The 14,825-nt window shown below is 43.7% G+C and overlaps 1 protein-coding gene across 1 annotated transcript in view; it reads right to left on the bottom strand.

The window, feature by feature from the left end:
- Positions 1–6,058: 6,058 nt before the first annotated feature.
- Positions 6,059–14,825, bottom strand: part of LOC134453938 (NTPase KAP family P-loop domain-containing protein 1-like) — a 17,866-nt gene continuing 9,099 nt past the window's right edge. Inside the window, exons 2-7 of the mRNA XM_063204684.1 lie at positions 13,466–13,594; positions 12,263–12,340; positions 11,467–11,748; positions 10,368–10,684; positions 8,283–9,437; positions 6,059–6,226 (exon numbers count right to left, since the gene is read on the bottom strand). Of these exons, the coding sequence (XP_063060754.1) occupies positions 6,059–6,226; positions 8,283–9,437; positions 10,368–10,684; positions 11,467–11,748; positions 12,263–12,340; positions 13,466–13,594 (2,129 nt within the window). The remainder of the gene's footprint in view (positions 6,227–8,282; positions 9,438–10,367; positions 10,685–11,466; positions 11,749–12,262; positions 12,341–13,465; positions 13,595–14,825) is intronic.

Raw genomic sequence — 14,825 nt, 5'->3', positions numbered from 1 at the left:
TGCGCGTGAACAACGCTAGTCTACAGGTCCGTATCTTTCGTTTATTAATCCCCAACATCACCAATTGACTTGCATGTGTTGTTTTCCCCCAGAAATGGGCGTAACGCACATGGAAAACGTCACGCCGTTCATGAGTATAGGCCGGGTAAGTTGTGACCCTCCACACAAGGCAATGCCTCTGATTAAGACACCCACGGTTTCTAATCTGCACGTATTTTGTATTTTCCGTAGCCGGGAATTACGCATGCGAAGGGGTGAGCCCGCGACATCCGTGTGTGAGAAATCCCAGTGCGTTAAGGTGGGTATGGCGTCCACACGAACCTTATTGAATTGATTACTTTCTTGCTAGTTAGTAATTGTAGCCTTTTATATGTTCGTAGTGTATACCAGGGTCTCCAGAGCAAGCCAAGGACGCGGTGTGGGATACCTGTGTGCGCCTCGCCTGCTCCTGTTTTGTCTACGGAGGAACTTTCTTTATTTTCCGTTTTCCTTGTGTTATTGTATCCGTGCGTTGGGACTGCCTTTGTGAGCCTGCCGTGCTCTCGCTGGTTGGCTGCGTCATCGGACTCATTCACCTACAGACGGGGCCATTGGGCCGTCAGCGCAGTGCGCACCAGTCTGTCATTATCGGGCAGCGGGCATGGTGGCTGCCTTCCACGCCTCCGTGCCATATAGTGTGTGCAGTGAACATTTGCATGTTTCTTTTGAGTTTTGCATGCCAACGTTTGTAGTGGGTTTGTTTCAACTCTTTGTGTGTTTTGTCTTAATTTGCTGTGACTTAACTGGCATTTAATTTCTCTGATGGTATGTCGGGTGCCGTTCGTGGTCCTGTCTTGTCCTAATTGCCCCTCACCTGTGGCTAGACTGTGCTGCCTGTGTGTATTTGTGAGCGTGTGAGCGTGTGCATGGGTTATTTATTCCTACTGTTTCCTTTGTTGTGTACAGCTGAACAAATAATACAACTATTGTATTGGGACCCCCATTTCTGTCGTTGTATCACAAACCTATTTAGCCTTTGAGTTAATTATTTCCTGGTGATACCATTTACTACCACCAGGTGGCGTCGTCGCAACTTTCCACTTTACTACACTGTCATCAATTGTATTATTTGCCATGAAATCTGCAATTCTTCACACTAATTTAGTTATTCTAAGCCAATGTTTTTGGTTGTTCATGCAGCAAAACTGCTTTCACATAACAACCGATGTTTCTGCATTGCCTCTGTTATCACTGTTCTTTCAATTTTGCCATCTGTGAGAACTTGGCTTTATCATGTAGATGTTGGCACAACCTTTATTTTTTAATATGCCACCATCAAGCTGATAGGCCTTGGCGCTGATTGTCATTCTAAACAACTGTACATATTTGTTAATTTATGAGTGTAGCATATTCGGTAACACTTTCTATGAAGCCCATATCTATAGCGCATTATGAGCGCATTTATAACAAATTATAATGCTCATTATAATTTCTTACATTACTTACATGACTACACCCATGATGCTTCATGATGTGTTATGTTAACAGTAACGAATAACCATGCATCTATCTTATAATGCTTGATAAATCCAAGGGTGTTATGAGTGCTCATGACTGGATATAAACTACAGGCTGCCTGATGGGGCTTATAGTACATTACGATGCATTATAGATGTTTATTATATGGTTGTGACGTCATCGGTCGAATGCTCCATTCATTTCAACGGGGCTCCCCAACGTTCGCACGTCTGTTATTTTTCGATAACGGACGGGTTGGTCTATAACAGACCGCTGTCAATGGCAACAAGACTTTTCACTGCTAAAGCGACTTTTCAACAAGACTCTAATCAGCTGCTGTGATAGACAACACCTGTTGTCCTGGCTACCTAGCTGTTGCCTAGCGGTGTTCCACAACGGCACTGTTTTGTTTTGCGCAGCAACAACCTTAACATTAAATAGGCCTAAAGAAATGTCCGCGCCATGTGTGAGTCATTTAAGTATATCCATATAATAAGCGGGTTAACTTTCGGCGAGTCGGTCGCTTTGTGGAATAGCAGCACTTCAGAGAGAACAAGACCCCTCCGCTCCGCGTCGGGGTCTAAAGATTCTCTCTGTCGTTCCTGTAGTTTATAGCCAGTCATGAGCACTCATGACACCCTTGGATTTATAAAGCAGTATAAGCTAGATTCACCGTTATTCATAACTGTTAATATAAAGCATCATGAAGAATTATGGCTGTAGTCATAATACATTATAAGTAATTATAATGGGCGTTATAATTTGTTATGAATGCGCTTATAATGTGGGCTTTAAGTAAAGTGTTACCAAATATTTTATCTGTGAAACGCAACACCATGTGCTAATCATGTAACAAACACCGTCACAAATAATGTTTCTCTTGACTGTCATGTTTCATGACCTGTTATTTTCAACATGTGCATGGATGTCAATTGATGTTTGACAGCTCCGATGATTGTGTTTCAGTAATGAATATATTAACTTTTATGGATTGTGATGTTAGAATGCATGTTATATATTGTAAGTAAATGATCATTGGTTATCAAAAGAATCAAAGGTTATGGTCACATATTTAAACTTTATCTTCAGTTATCACTGTCTGAGTGACCATGTTGTTGTTATTATTCTTATACCAAAGTTTATGTCTTGGAATAAAGTGATGAAATGATGAATGATTGAATCATCCTGATTTGTAACATATCTTGTAGAATTGCTAACGCATTTACTTGAGGCAGTCTGAGGTTTGCTAAAGCCTGTTTTGGCCCATGCTGTTTAACCCATTTTGTCCTAAGCCCTTTTTTGGTAAGAGTGCCCTCTGCTTATCAAATCCTACATATTTCAGCCTCCGAAGCACATACAAACATGAAATAAGTTACATTTAAAATCTGGAACTTCCATTTTGCACTAGTATAGTGTTCATTCAGCTCTAACATACCCACATTTTTAATAAAAAACAGCTCAAATCTAAAGACCTTGAATGCAGCGTATATGTCACTCCAGGACACAATGGGTTAAAAGACAATCTCTAGTTCAGACATCTGTGATGTGCTTCCCCTTCTGAATTAATACTGTGAGTACAGCTGCAGTGTTGCCAGATTGGGCTGTTTAGGATGGCCGTGTGCAGGTAAAAATGGCATTTAGCAGAAAAACCCGGCCAATTTTTGCCATAGAAATCAATAGATTTGGGCGGGATTTTGTGCTTCTAGGCGGGTTTAGAGCATTTTTTGGGATGGAAATCATCAGCCTCATCTGGCAACCCTGTACACCTGAAAAGCTCGTATTGCTAGTATACTGTAACTGCACACAGATATATACTTCATCACTATGAGTGGGATGCCAAAATATGAGGGGGGTAGAAACTGTGCAGTGATACAAATACAAATGCTCTAGGTACCTCAGTCATGGCGGAGGACTGGGGCGAATTACACAGTTCTATGACCAGGTAGGTTACATCAGAGGCAATTCCAGGGTCAGGTGGGGCCCCAAGCGAAAATGCAAAAGACTGGACATTTGAACTAAAATTGCCACTACTGAGGCAAAATGTGGACTATTATTCACTATCTAGGGGCTTGGGGGGCCCAAGCAGTTGCCTGCCTTGCCTGGTGGCAAAATGCACCTCTGGACTACATTACCTTACCTTACCTCTACTCCATATATTCTCAACCTAAAGTCTACTAACCAGAGTTCTCCTAAAGTGGTGTTCGCCTGACGTCACAGGCTAATGTACGGGCTTGATGTATCTTGCTCTAATAGAAGATACTTGTGTGCTAATGTTACCAACATCTTGGCGATTTGAAGACAGCCACACCCCTCTGGAAGACTTCAACATTGTTTATAGATGATTCATAGTTTGTTATATCTGTTTTGCGGCCAATTTACCCAGAGGAACACAAAGGTACCTAAGGTGCTTTTTCCACGGAGCTGGATATTTTTGAAAACGGGAGCGTGTCTATGTTCCCACAGCCCATTGGTCCCACATCGCTAAGATTTTTAACATTCATTTTTAGGCCCATTGGTCCCACAGCATATTGCTGCTGCTCCATATTCCCACATTTCTAAGAGTTTAGAAAGGGGTGTTCTCTTAGTTTACTAGGAAATGTGGGAAAATGGAGGTCTGAACATAAGGCCTATATTTGAATGATTTTCTTAAAAATGTGGGAACATGGAGCAGCAGGAGTAAGCCTTGAACCAAGTCAAGTCAAGTCAAGTCAAGTAGGTTTTATTGTTAATTTCTTTACATGCACTGGTCATACAAAGAATTTGAAATTACATTTCTTGCTTTCCCATACAGACATAGACTAATCTAGGTAAGGACATAGACAGTATAGACATAGACAGTACTTATACATGGACTTAAGACAGTATGGACATAGACAGTGCTCATACAGACATTTAAAGTGCAAGACTGGACAACAGAAGACTTGTAGAGGACATACATTAAAGAGGTATTGTTGTGCTTTTGTGCTTTTCCTAAAAAAGTCCTTTATAGCGTTCTGACATGGTAATAGTAGCATTTGAAGAAAAATAAATATTAAAAAGGTCTGTCAAGTACACCAGCAGCAGTGTGTGTGTGTTGTGTGTGTGTGTGTGTGTGTGTGTGTGTGTGTGTATGTGTGTGTGTTGTGTGTGTGTATGTGTGTGTATGTGTGTGTATGTGTGTGTATGTGTTTAGTGCAGGTAGAAGGTGCGGTGTGCGTCTGTGTGTGTGTGTGTGTGTGTGTGTGTGTGTGTGTGTGTGTGTGTGTCAGTGTGTGTATGTTTGAGTTTAGTGCAGAAAGTGCAGTGTGCTTGTGTGTGTGTGTGTGTGTGTGTGTGTGTGTGTGTGTGTGTGTGTGTGTGTGTGTGTGTGCATGTTTTGAGTTAGTGCAGGTGGAATGTTCAGTCGCAGATATGGTGGGGGGGGGGGGGGTTGTCAGTGGCCTTGCTGGCTAGAGGCTGACAGTGGAGGGAGAGTGGGTTGAGTGTTCAGCATCTTGATCGCTTGGTGTATTGTGCTGCTCGCCAGCCTGGTGGTACGGGAACGGAGGCGCCTGTACCTCTTTCCAGAGGGCAGGAGGCTGAACAGTTTGTGTACAGGGTGGCTTGTGTCTTTGATGATCATCAGTGCTTTCCGGGTGAGGCGTGTGGTGTAAATGTCCTGCAGGGAGGGGAGTGGTACTCCAATGATCTTCTTCGCTGTGTTCACAACACGCTGGAGTGTCTTCCTGTTTTTCTCCGTGCAGCTTCCTCCCCACACTGTGATGCAGTTGGACACGACGCTCTCTATGGTTCCTCTGTAGAATGTTGTCATGATGGAGGGTGTAGCACTTGCCTTCTTTAGTTTGCGCAGGAAGTAGAGACGCTGATGGGCCTTCTTCGCCAGTGATGTAGTGTTGGTGGTCCAAGAGAGGTCGTCGCTGATGTGCACTCCAAGGAACTTGGTGCTGCTCACTCTCTCCACAGCATCGCCGTCGATGGTCAGTGGTGGCAGTTGTTTTTGAACCCTTTGGAAGTTGACAACAATCTCCTTGGTCTTGTTGACATTCAGCAGGAGGTTGTTGTCTTTGCACCATCTGGCCAGCAGGTCTACTTCTTCTCTGAAAAACCCTTGAAAATGTGTTGGTTTTGGCCTTCTGTTTGCACGTACACAGAGTTTTAAAATCAAAGTAATTTAAAGTCATTCTCTATTACCGGTACTATTTTCTATTATTTACAGTCATGACACTGAATGGGAGAAATTCTAGACCCCCAAGCAGCTGCTCTTCCCTGGTCTACAGACTGGAATCTTTTTTTTTTTTTAATATATATTTATAGGGCTTTTATGCCTTTATTTGATAGGACAGTCTGAGATGGTGACAGGAAGCGAGTGGGACAGAGAGACGGGGTGGGATCGGGAAATGACCCCGGTCGGACTCGAACCGGGGTCCCCGTGGGCATGCAAGCCCAAATGTGGGGGGCTTAGCGCGCTGCGCCACAGCGCCCCCTACAGCGTGGAATCTGTATACATTTCCCCACGGAGATGGGGCAAGAAGTGAGGCCAGAGGGTGAAGGCAGTGATGGAGGAATGGCATCGATTTGCACATCATGTCTTTAGCCTCATGAGGTGTGTGAGGAGGAGGCTCCACTCCTCTGAAGTCATCTGGAGGGTTTCTCTTATGGCGTCATCATCTCCATAAGCCAAGGCCGCTCCCTGCAGCCCACTGGCCCTCAGCAGCTGCTGGGGTTTCACTGGAAATTTCAGCCTCTGCATCTTTAAAGCAAAGAAAAGGAAACATACGGTACACATGCATTTTTCAATAGGAATTGCTCTTCATGATTCGAAAAGGAGTGTCAGACAAGGATGGCAATGTGAAGATGCAAGCTGGTGTTAGGCATTGCATTAAAAATGCAGTAGGCATGGTACGGTTTGCGTTGCAAACCGAGACCGTACGGTTTGCATGTCACGGAACGGGGTAGTGGGCAACCGCACGGTGCCCACGGTTTCAAAAAATAAATAAATAGAGTGACCACCGGCGGACGACGCTATTAAAATCCTACTACTTTTACAAGCATAAAACACAAAGACTACGTAGGATATTGAGTGTGGAAAGACTGATTTCTATCAGCCAACTGAAAGACATAATGTAACAGCATGCGCCAGCTGACTAGGCTACAGTAGCCTACAAGCAAGTGCAGGTCGGTCAGCAGCGTCACCTTCTCCCCCCTCTCTCTCCATAGCGCAAGTGACTGTTCCCAGCCTTTATGCTGACCATTTTAAATTAAATGAACATGAATTTACAAACAATGACAGATTAGCAGAACAAAGTAGACTATGACTTACGTTACAGTAGCCTAGTGTAGGCTATATCCACGTGGAATGGGGATTCCGGACGGCAAAATGCGAGATAATTGAACATATCCATCAGATTCACTGTGCTGTCCTTAACTGCAATCAACTGTAGGCCTAATTATATGTAGCTAGTTAAACTCTGATGGACGGAAGGGGACTTTGTGCTGTTGCCTAGTTAACATTGATGTTTAACACTATAACAAAAATAAAATTTGACTGTTTTAAAAGGCTCAGCTTCACAGGAGTTTTGTGAAACATTCTTGTGCATACACTTCTAAAAAAACGATCTTTTTAAATTATTTGTTACCTTAACTTTCACATTTTAACATAACATAACCCTATCACTTGTTCACTTAAAATTGAATTTGACTTCTGATTTTACTTCTATGCTTCTCACGGCCGGCAGTTTCATGATGGGAAGCAACTGATTCATAAGCGCAAAACTCGCAGAAAGCGGTATCAAAATAAAAGTCCAATTCGTTCTCAGTGTGTCATTAACCAAAATAGTCATACTACACTGACCTAATGGTCCCATTACCTACAGGAGTGTAGCTGTTTTATTTTTACACGTCAAATGTGTTATAGCATGTAATATTTGAATATTTGTCAACTTAAAAGTTAGGACTTAGTTCTCCCTTTTTGTGAAATAAATGGAAGCATGTTAAAATCATTAATCTTTCCCCTTTCAGTTGGGTTAAATGAAGTCAAATTCAACATACCCATGATAAGCTTACATTTTCATTCAAATTTTTATATAATATATTTTATTAAAAAAAAAAAAAAAAAAAAAAACAGAACCGTACAAAACCGAAAACCGTGACCTTGAAACCGTGATATGGACCGAACCGTGACATTTGTGAACCGTACCACCCCTAAAATGCAGACAACAGGACAAAAATAAAGACAATATTTTCAGAAAGCCAACTGAGCAGGGATATCAGACCATTAAAATGGTTCGCGAACATCTCATATACGCTCTAAATGTAGATACCTGAGCATGTTAATGTGCTGTTGAAAATAACGCAAAACTACTATATGTAGGCCTAATATATTCTTTTTGACCAGAACTGGTATAATTTGTTCAATATTATCGACTAATATTATTACAAATATGAAAAAATAGTTCACCAAAAGAAAGGATGGATGAAATGAAGAGTTCAGATGCAAAACCCCCTAAATCCATTTCTGAAGACCTGCCCTTCTATATTTTTTAGAGAACCCTGTTGTTTGGTTTAAAAAAAGTTGTATTAAGTAGAAGTAGAGGTAGTCTTACAAATGTTATTACAACACTAGTGGTATGATATTGTATGGTTTGAACTTTGTAATATCATACTACGAGTGTTGCTATTACATCTGTAATAGCACTGCTTCTTCTACGTAATACAACTCTGGTTAAATAAAAATGTGAATGAATTAAGATTATTTTCTGAAATGGCAGTTAGGGGGTTTTGCATCTGAACTCTGCAATTCATCTCACCTCTGAGCAGATGTCTTCTGTAGTCATGTGAGCAATGCCCTTCCTCATATCGTGCCCATTGCATTCCCTCCCAGCTGTCACATTCCTTTGCCCATTCTCCCTCAGCCTCGCCAGCTCTTTCTTAATGGAGTGGTCAAGGTTGACAGTGCACGGCCCAAATCTCACCACGTCCGCGACTGTGAATTTAAAATCGACCTTGAGAAACCTCTCGAACAGCTCCGGGTCCCCGTCCTGATCCATGACACACTCCAGGCTGCTCCTGAGTCCTCCTAGCAGTTCCCCACGGGACTCGGAGAAGATCTCCCAGAGCGTCTTTGTGAGTCTCGGTGCGTTAAGAGTGTCGTCCAAGTCTGCCCTCTGCTGGCTGTCCTCGTGACACTGCAGGATCCAGCTCAGTCTGCATGGCCAGGTGTTCACCAACACCACCCAGGCTGCGATGTCCGAGGCCCGGGAGTGGTCACCGTAGACGGCCTCTGTGACGATGACAGTCACTCGGACTGAGTTTATGATGCGTCTCATGTGCACGCTGTTTGCTGGCAGGTAAATGTGCAGTGGTTTGCTTTCGTCGTATATGCACTCCAAGGCCTCCTGAGTCCGCCTTTTTACTTTTTTCGCCCAGACCTCCCACGTCAGTGCCATAGCTAGCGATTCCTCGTCGTCCCATTTTGATTTGTCGATAAACGGGACTGTACTCTCGCTGTGAACCACAGACAGATCTCCAGGCTCCGTTCCTTTCACGGTTTTAGTAGTGCCATCATGGCCCCTCTCCTCTGGTTCAGCTGCTGTGTACACCTCCAGATGACTGTTGGCCAGTGTTCTGAAAGCCACGCACTTGGACCGGAGGCACATTTCGGGAACGTTGAACGGCAGCGTGACTATCTGATTGAGGAACTCGTGCCCGTTCGATCGCGACCTGCCGAAGAACAGCGAGTTCTCAAAACACTTCACAACGACCCCTGGGTCCACAGCCAGTATGGAGACGAAGGGCACGTCCTCGCCTGCCAGCAGGATGTTGATGGCCTCCAGCGTCTGAATGACTTTATCCGGGCTGCAGCGATCCAGATTGGTGATCTCCAGCACCACGCGGATCTTCCTATCCTCAAAGGTCTCCATGAAGTGGATGAAGTTTACCAAGATGGCCACCTCTTTCCTGACCTTGAGAGAGAGGGCGAGAGAGAGAGAGAGAGAGAGAGAGAGAGAGAGAGAGAGAGAGAGAGAGAGAGAGAGAGGGGGAGAGAGAGATTCATATATGGGTGTTTGTGTGTGCGAGGACAAATCTCAGCATGTGTTACAAAATGAGTCAAAGATAATGAACAGAATACACAACTTTATGTTGGTACACGTGTGTGGTAGTTGTCATATTTGGAGAAGAAGGTGTTGTTTGTACCCTTAAAACTGCTATTTTGAGACCCACATTGGATTGTGACATCGCATCAGTGTATCTGTAACATTTATGTCCATATATACATATTATGATTGTGGACATAGATAAATTAGTTAATGTGTGTGTGTGTGTGTGTGTGTGTGTGTGTGTGTGTGTGTGTGTGTGTGTGTGTGTGTGTGTGTGTGTGTGTGTGTGTGTGTGTGTGTGTGTGTGTGTGTGTGTGTGTGTGTGTGTGTTTGTGAGTGTTAAATATATCCATGAAGGTGTTTGTGTGTGCGAGGACAAATCTCAGCATGTGTTACAAAATGAGTCAAAGATAATGAACAGAATACACAACTTTATGTTGGTACACGTGAGTGCACGTGTGTGTGTGTGTGTGTGTGTGTGTGTGTGTGTGTGTGTGTGTGTGCGTGTGTGTGTGTGTATGTGCGTGAGTGTTAAATATCTCCATGAAGTGGATGACGTTCCCCAATATGGCCACCGGACGCTTTACTGACCTTGTTCGGGACTCACTAGTTTGACGCCCTCTCGGTAATCAAACATTTCAAACAAGTGATTTAAGGTTAGGGTTGGGTTTAGCGTTAGGGTTAGGGTTTGGGTTAGGATCAGGGTTAAGGTTAGGGTTAGGGTTAAGTTTAGGGTTAGGGTCGTATGACGTAAGCGGTAAGTACCGAAAGGGCGTCGAATTAGTGAGTCCCGACCTTGTTCATGAAGCCCAGCTGATCGCTGACGCTGGTGCTGTTCATCTGCTTCAGGATGCTGCTGCCCTGGTTGTAGAAGAGGTTTTTCAACACGCGGAAGAGGACGCGTAGAGCGGCCGCGGTGGGAAGGCCTAGGGCGCCGATTGCGACCGAGTCCAGGAGCGTCGTCCAGGTCAATTTGGTGTCGCTGTGGGCCTGGAAACCGGAGCGGTACAGCACGACGCTGGCAGCGACGCTCATGGTGACTGCGATCAGGACGTCCAACCACAGAGGCAAGAACAGGAACTTCCTGACCTTCCAGCAAGACCTTTGTCCTCCTGAATGAATGAATGAATGAATGAATGAATGAATGAATGAATGAATGAATGAATGAATGAATGAATGAATGAATGAAAGAATGAGTGAATACATGAATAAAATAATGCATGAAAGACTAGTTGAATGAATGAAAAAATAAATGAATGAATGAATTCATGAATTAATGAGTATGTAAGTTCATGAATGAATGAAAGCTTTATTGCCCCAAGGGTAAATTTGTTTTGTGTGTATGTGCCATTAACCCATTGATGCCTAAAGCACCTGCAAAAAACACCCGTTGAATGCCAAAGCCCTTGTTGGGAAAGTTCCCCTCAGCCTATAAATACGTAAATATTTTAGCCTCTCATGCACATAAAAACATGAAATAAGTTTCATGCATTTTAACCCTAAGCATTTATGTTTCATGCATTTAAACCCTAAGCCCTCATCCTTCATTAGAATGTGTTCATTCAGCTGTAACATACCCATTTATTTTATTTAAAAAGCTAAAATCCCAAGAGCCTGAATGCAGTGTATATGTGTCTCCAGGCATCAAAGGTCAAACAACATATACCAGTCATCAGGCTAAAATGGGTTAAACAACAGTACAACACAGCAAACCACTGTGACATGCAGATTAGTACAACTACAGTACACATGAAATGTCCAACATCCTGTATTATATTACATAATTTATTTATCAGCCACGTTTCCGCGGCACCTCTGAGGGGGGCCCGCGGCACCCCAGGGTGCCCCGGCACCCCTGTTGAGAAACACTGCAATAACACATGAACTGTCCAACCTCCTCCTCCTCCTCGTCCCCCTGCTTCCCTCTGGATCTTCTTGGGGTAGGGATGCTGCGTGGACCTGTACAGGGACAGCGGCATCTCCCCAAAGTCCTTCTGGATGGCCTTGAAGAGGCGGATCACCAGGCCTGCCCACAGCTTGTCACTGCCCGCGTAGTGCCAGGCGCTGAACTGCACGAAGATCCACCTCACCCTCTTCCTCCGCTGCTCCTCTTCCTCGCCCCACACTGGCCGCAGGAACACGATGGAGAGGAGGAGGGAGAGGAACCCGCCGCAAGCTGGTGGAGGCATTACAAATCAATTAATCAATTCCCAGAGCATCTTTGTGAGTCTTGGTGCGTTAAGAGCCTGGTCCAAGTCTGCCCTCTGCTGGCTGTCCTCGTGACACTGCAGGATCCAGCTCAGTCTGCATGGCCAGGGGTTCACCAACACCACCCAGTTAAAACATAAATGTTTCCATTTCATGCACTGCACCAGATTTATCCTTAGGCTAGTTTTCATCTGTAGCCCCTGGCGTTAAAATTAAATAATATACAACAGAATAATACAGTAAGACAGTCAAAAACAAATGAAAATACACATAACAGCATGGCATGTCATATAGCATGGTTAAGTGGTAAACCTGGCTAAGTTAAGCTACAGGAAGTGGGTACACCTGTTAATAGATAGTCCACAGATGCCAGTTAGTTAAAAAGAAATGGGGACTCCAGGCCCCTGTATTAGATAATTTACCACCACCTCAAGGTGAACTTAACCTGGTTTGCTACTGAGCCAGGTTCTTGGGATACTAACCTGGTCTCCAACTGCCACTGCTGTTCTTGGTGCCGTGATGTTTCTTCTCCCTCCAGTCTGCCTCCCTGTTCATGTACACTTGGGGTAGGATTGAGGGTTATAGGTCACATTACAGTGCATTACAGCACTAAACATTATATACTACATTATACTAACATTATACTTACAGCTAAGCTGACGCTTTTATCCAAACCGATTTACAGTTATTTACAGGTTATTGGTTACAGTCCCTGGAACAATGTGAGGTTAGGTGCCTTGCTCAAGGGTACTTCAGCCATGGATGGAGGTGAAGGCAGGGGTAATGTAAGGTTGGTGTTCAAACCTGCAGCCCTGTGACCTTAAGACCACCCCCCTAACCATTAGACCAAGGCTGCCTCAGGTGTCGATGTAACAAAGAAAAAAAAAGAAGAAAAAAAAAACAATAAAAAACAGCAGCACGACAGAAGGAGAAAAAAATAAGTAAAAGAAGGCAAGGTACACAAAGAGAGAGATTTCAATAAAAGAGCAGAAAAGAAAATTAAACAAACATACAGAAGCAAACACACAAGGAAGAAAAGAAAATAAATAAACATACAGCATGGCAGCAGCTTGAAAGCCCACTGCTTACTCATGGAGATCAGTAGGAATGTATTGTATGTGTCAACAGAGGCAAGGCGAGAGGAAGTGAGCAGCGAGAGAACACAGCAGCAGGAAGAAGTCAATATGTGGGCCTCGCCAGCATCGCCACAGACAAACAAACTTATATTTATTTATTATATTAGTATTTTTATTATGGCTGTTTTTCTTTTCCTCAGCAGCAAGGCTGAGCGTTGCTTGCTGTCACCTTGGGCGGTGAGCAGGGGTGTTCAAACAACAGCTCTACTCAAAAATGTGAAATAGTCGAGCTTTTGTATGTTTTGTGGATTTTTATCCCTTCCCCTCTGAGTCTTTGTGTTTGGACATTCTGTTGCTCAAACAATAAATAACATTTGAAGGGAAAAAAATAATTTCTCACTCCTAGGTGATTTTTAATGTATCGGCCCACATAATAAAAGCTGTTTTTGACTTTTTAATCAACTGAAATGCAGGTACTGTACTAAAGATCTAGCCTGATAAACCAGACTAAATGTGGATGTCTAATTTTGGCGTCCAGCGGGTGGCGCTGGTTCACCAAGCTACTAAAGATCTTATTCCTTCAGTGTCGTTGAACTTTAGTCTACTCACTCCTTATTTTCCTCAGCACCGCTTCCGTCCTGCTCGGGCAGTTGGAGAACAGCCCCACGGTCGCCGGGGGAGCCACCTTGATGAGGGCTCTGGACAGGCCGTACGCATACACATCATCCAGGCTGGTTGCTATGGAGAAAGGGATGGTTGTTTTTTAATCATATTATACAGTACAGTCACAGGCCGTAAGCATACACATCATCCAAGCTGGTTGCTATGGAGAAAGGGATGGTTGTTTTATCATATTATACAGTACAGTCACAGGGTGTATGCATACACATCATCCAGGCTGGTTGCTATGGAGAAAGGGATGGTTGTTGTTTTATCATATTATACAGTACAGTCACAGGGTGTATGCATACACATCATCCAGGCTGGTTGCTATGGAGAAAGGGATGGTTGTTTTTTAATCATATTATACAGTACAGTCACAGGCTGTATGCATACACATCATCCAAGCTGGTTGCTATGGAGAAGGGATGGAGGGAGGGGTAGATGTTTCTCATATTATAGGATGTACAGAGCCATCACAGGCTGTATGCATACACATCATCCAGACTGGTTATTAGAGAAGGGAGGATACACGGATAAAGGGATACAATGAGTACAGTGGTGTAGTCTACTTTTCTTTTTGTGGTGGTATCTGTATATTTGAGCATTTTTTGAGGTGGGTATACTGTATACGTATATTTGGGCTATTCTAAATAATTACCCATCTCTTTCTTCCACTTTTCCACACACTCAACTGTCTTGGTCATTAATATAGACACAAAAGTCCATCAAATCCTTGGATGACTCACTGGTTTCAGTTTCAAGCATGTTCACTATATGCACAATGCCCCTTTTTAAAGTTTTTTTTTAATGGAGCCTTAAAGCGATACTGTACCATTTTTAGGAATAAGCTCAAATCACACACACACACCCCTTGAGTTAGATAATTTAAGCGGGCTTGCGGAGCAAGGACCATGCAGAGCATGGCCCTTGCAGAGCAAGGCCCGATTATTTAAGCGGGCTTGCGGAGCAAGGACCATGCAGAGCATGGCCCTTGCAGAGCAAGGCCCGATTATTAGTAATCTCTAAGTCCTGTTAATTAAGCGGGCTTGCGGAGCAAGGACCATGCAGAGCATGGCCCTTGCAGAGCAAGGCTCGATTATAGTAATCTCTAAGTCCTGTTTATTTATTATTTTTTATCTATTTATTTATCGTTCTTGTGTCGGGCAGTAAAATAGAAAATGGATCTCCTCCTAGGCCTTTCGAGATAGAGACACCGTTCAAACACTAAAACGACCGGCTCGGCTTGGAGATCGCGTATAGTTATAGGCTTCTCCGTGTCTCTTGTCGTTTTCCCGTTTTTGGCGAT

This window comes from Engraulis encrasicolus, chromosome 8 (genome assembly GCF_034702125.1).
Source record: "Engraulis encrasicolus isolate BLACKSEA-1 chromosome 8, IST_EnEncr_1.0, whole genome shotgun sequence".
NCBI lineage: Eukaryota > Metazoa > Chordata > Actinopteri > Clupeiformes > Engraulidae > Engraulis > Engraulis encrasicolus.
Note: the sequence above shows the minus strand (reverse complement) of the source record. Positions and strands in the feature narration are given on the sequence as shown.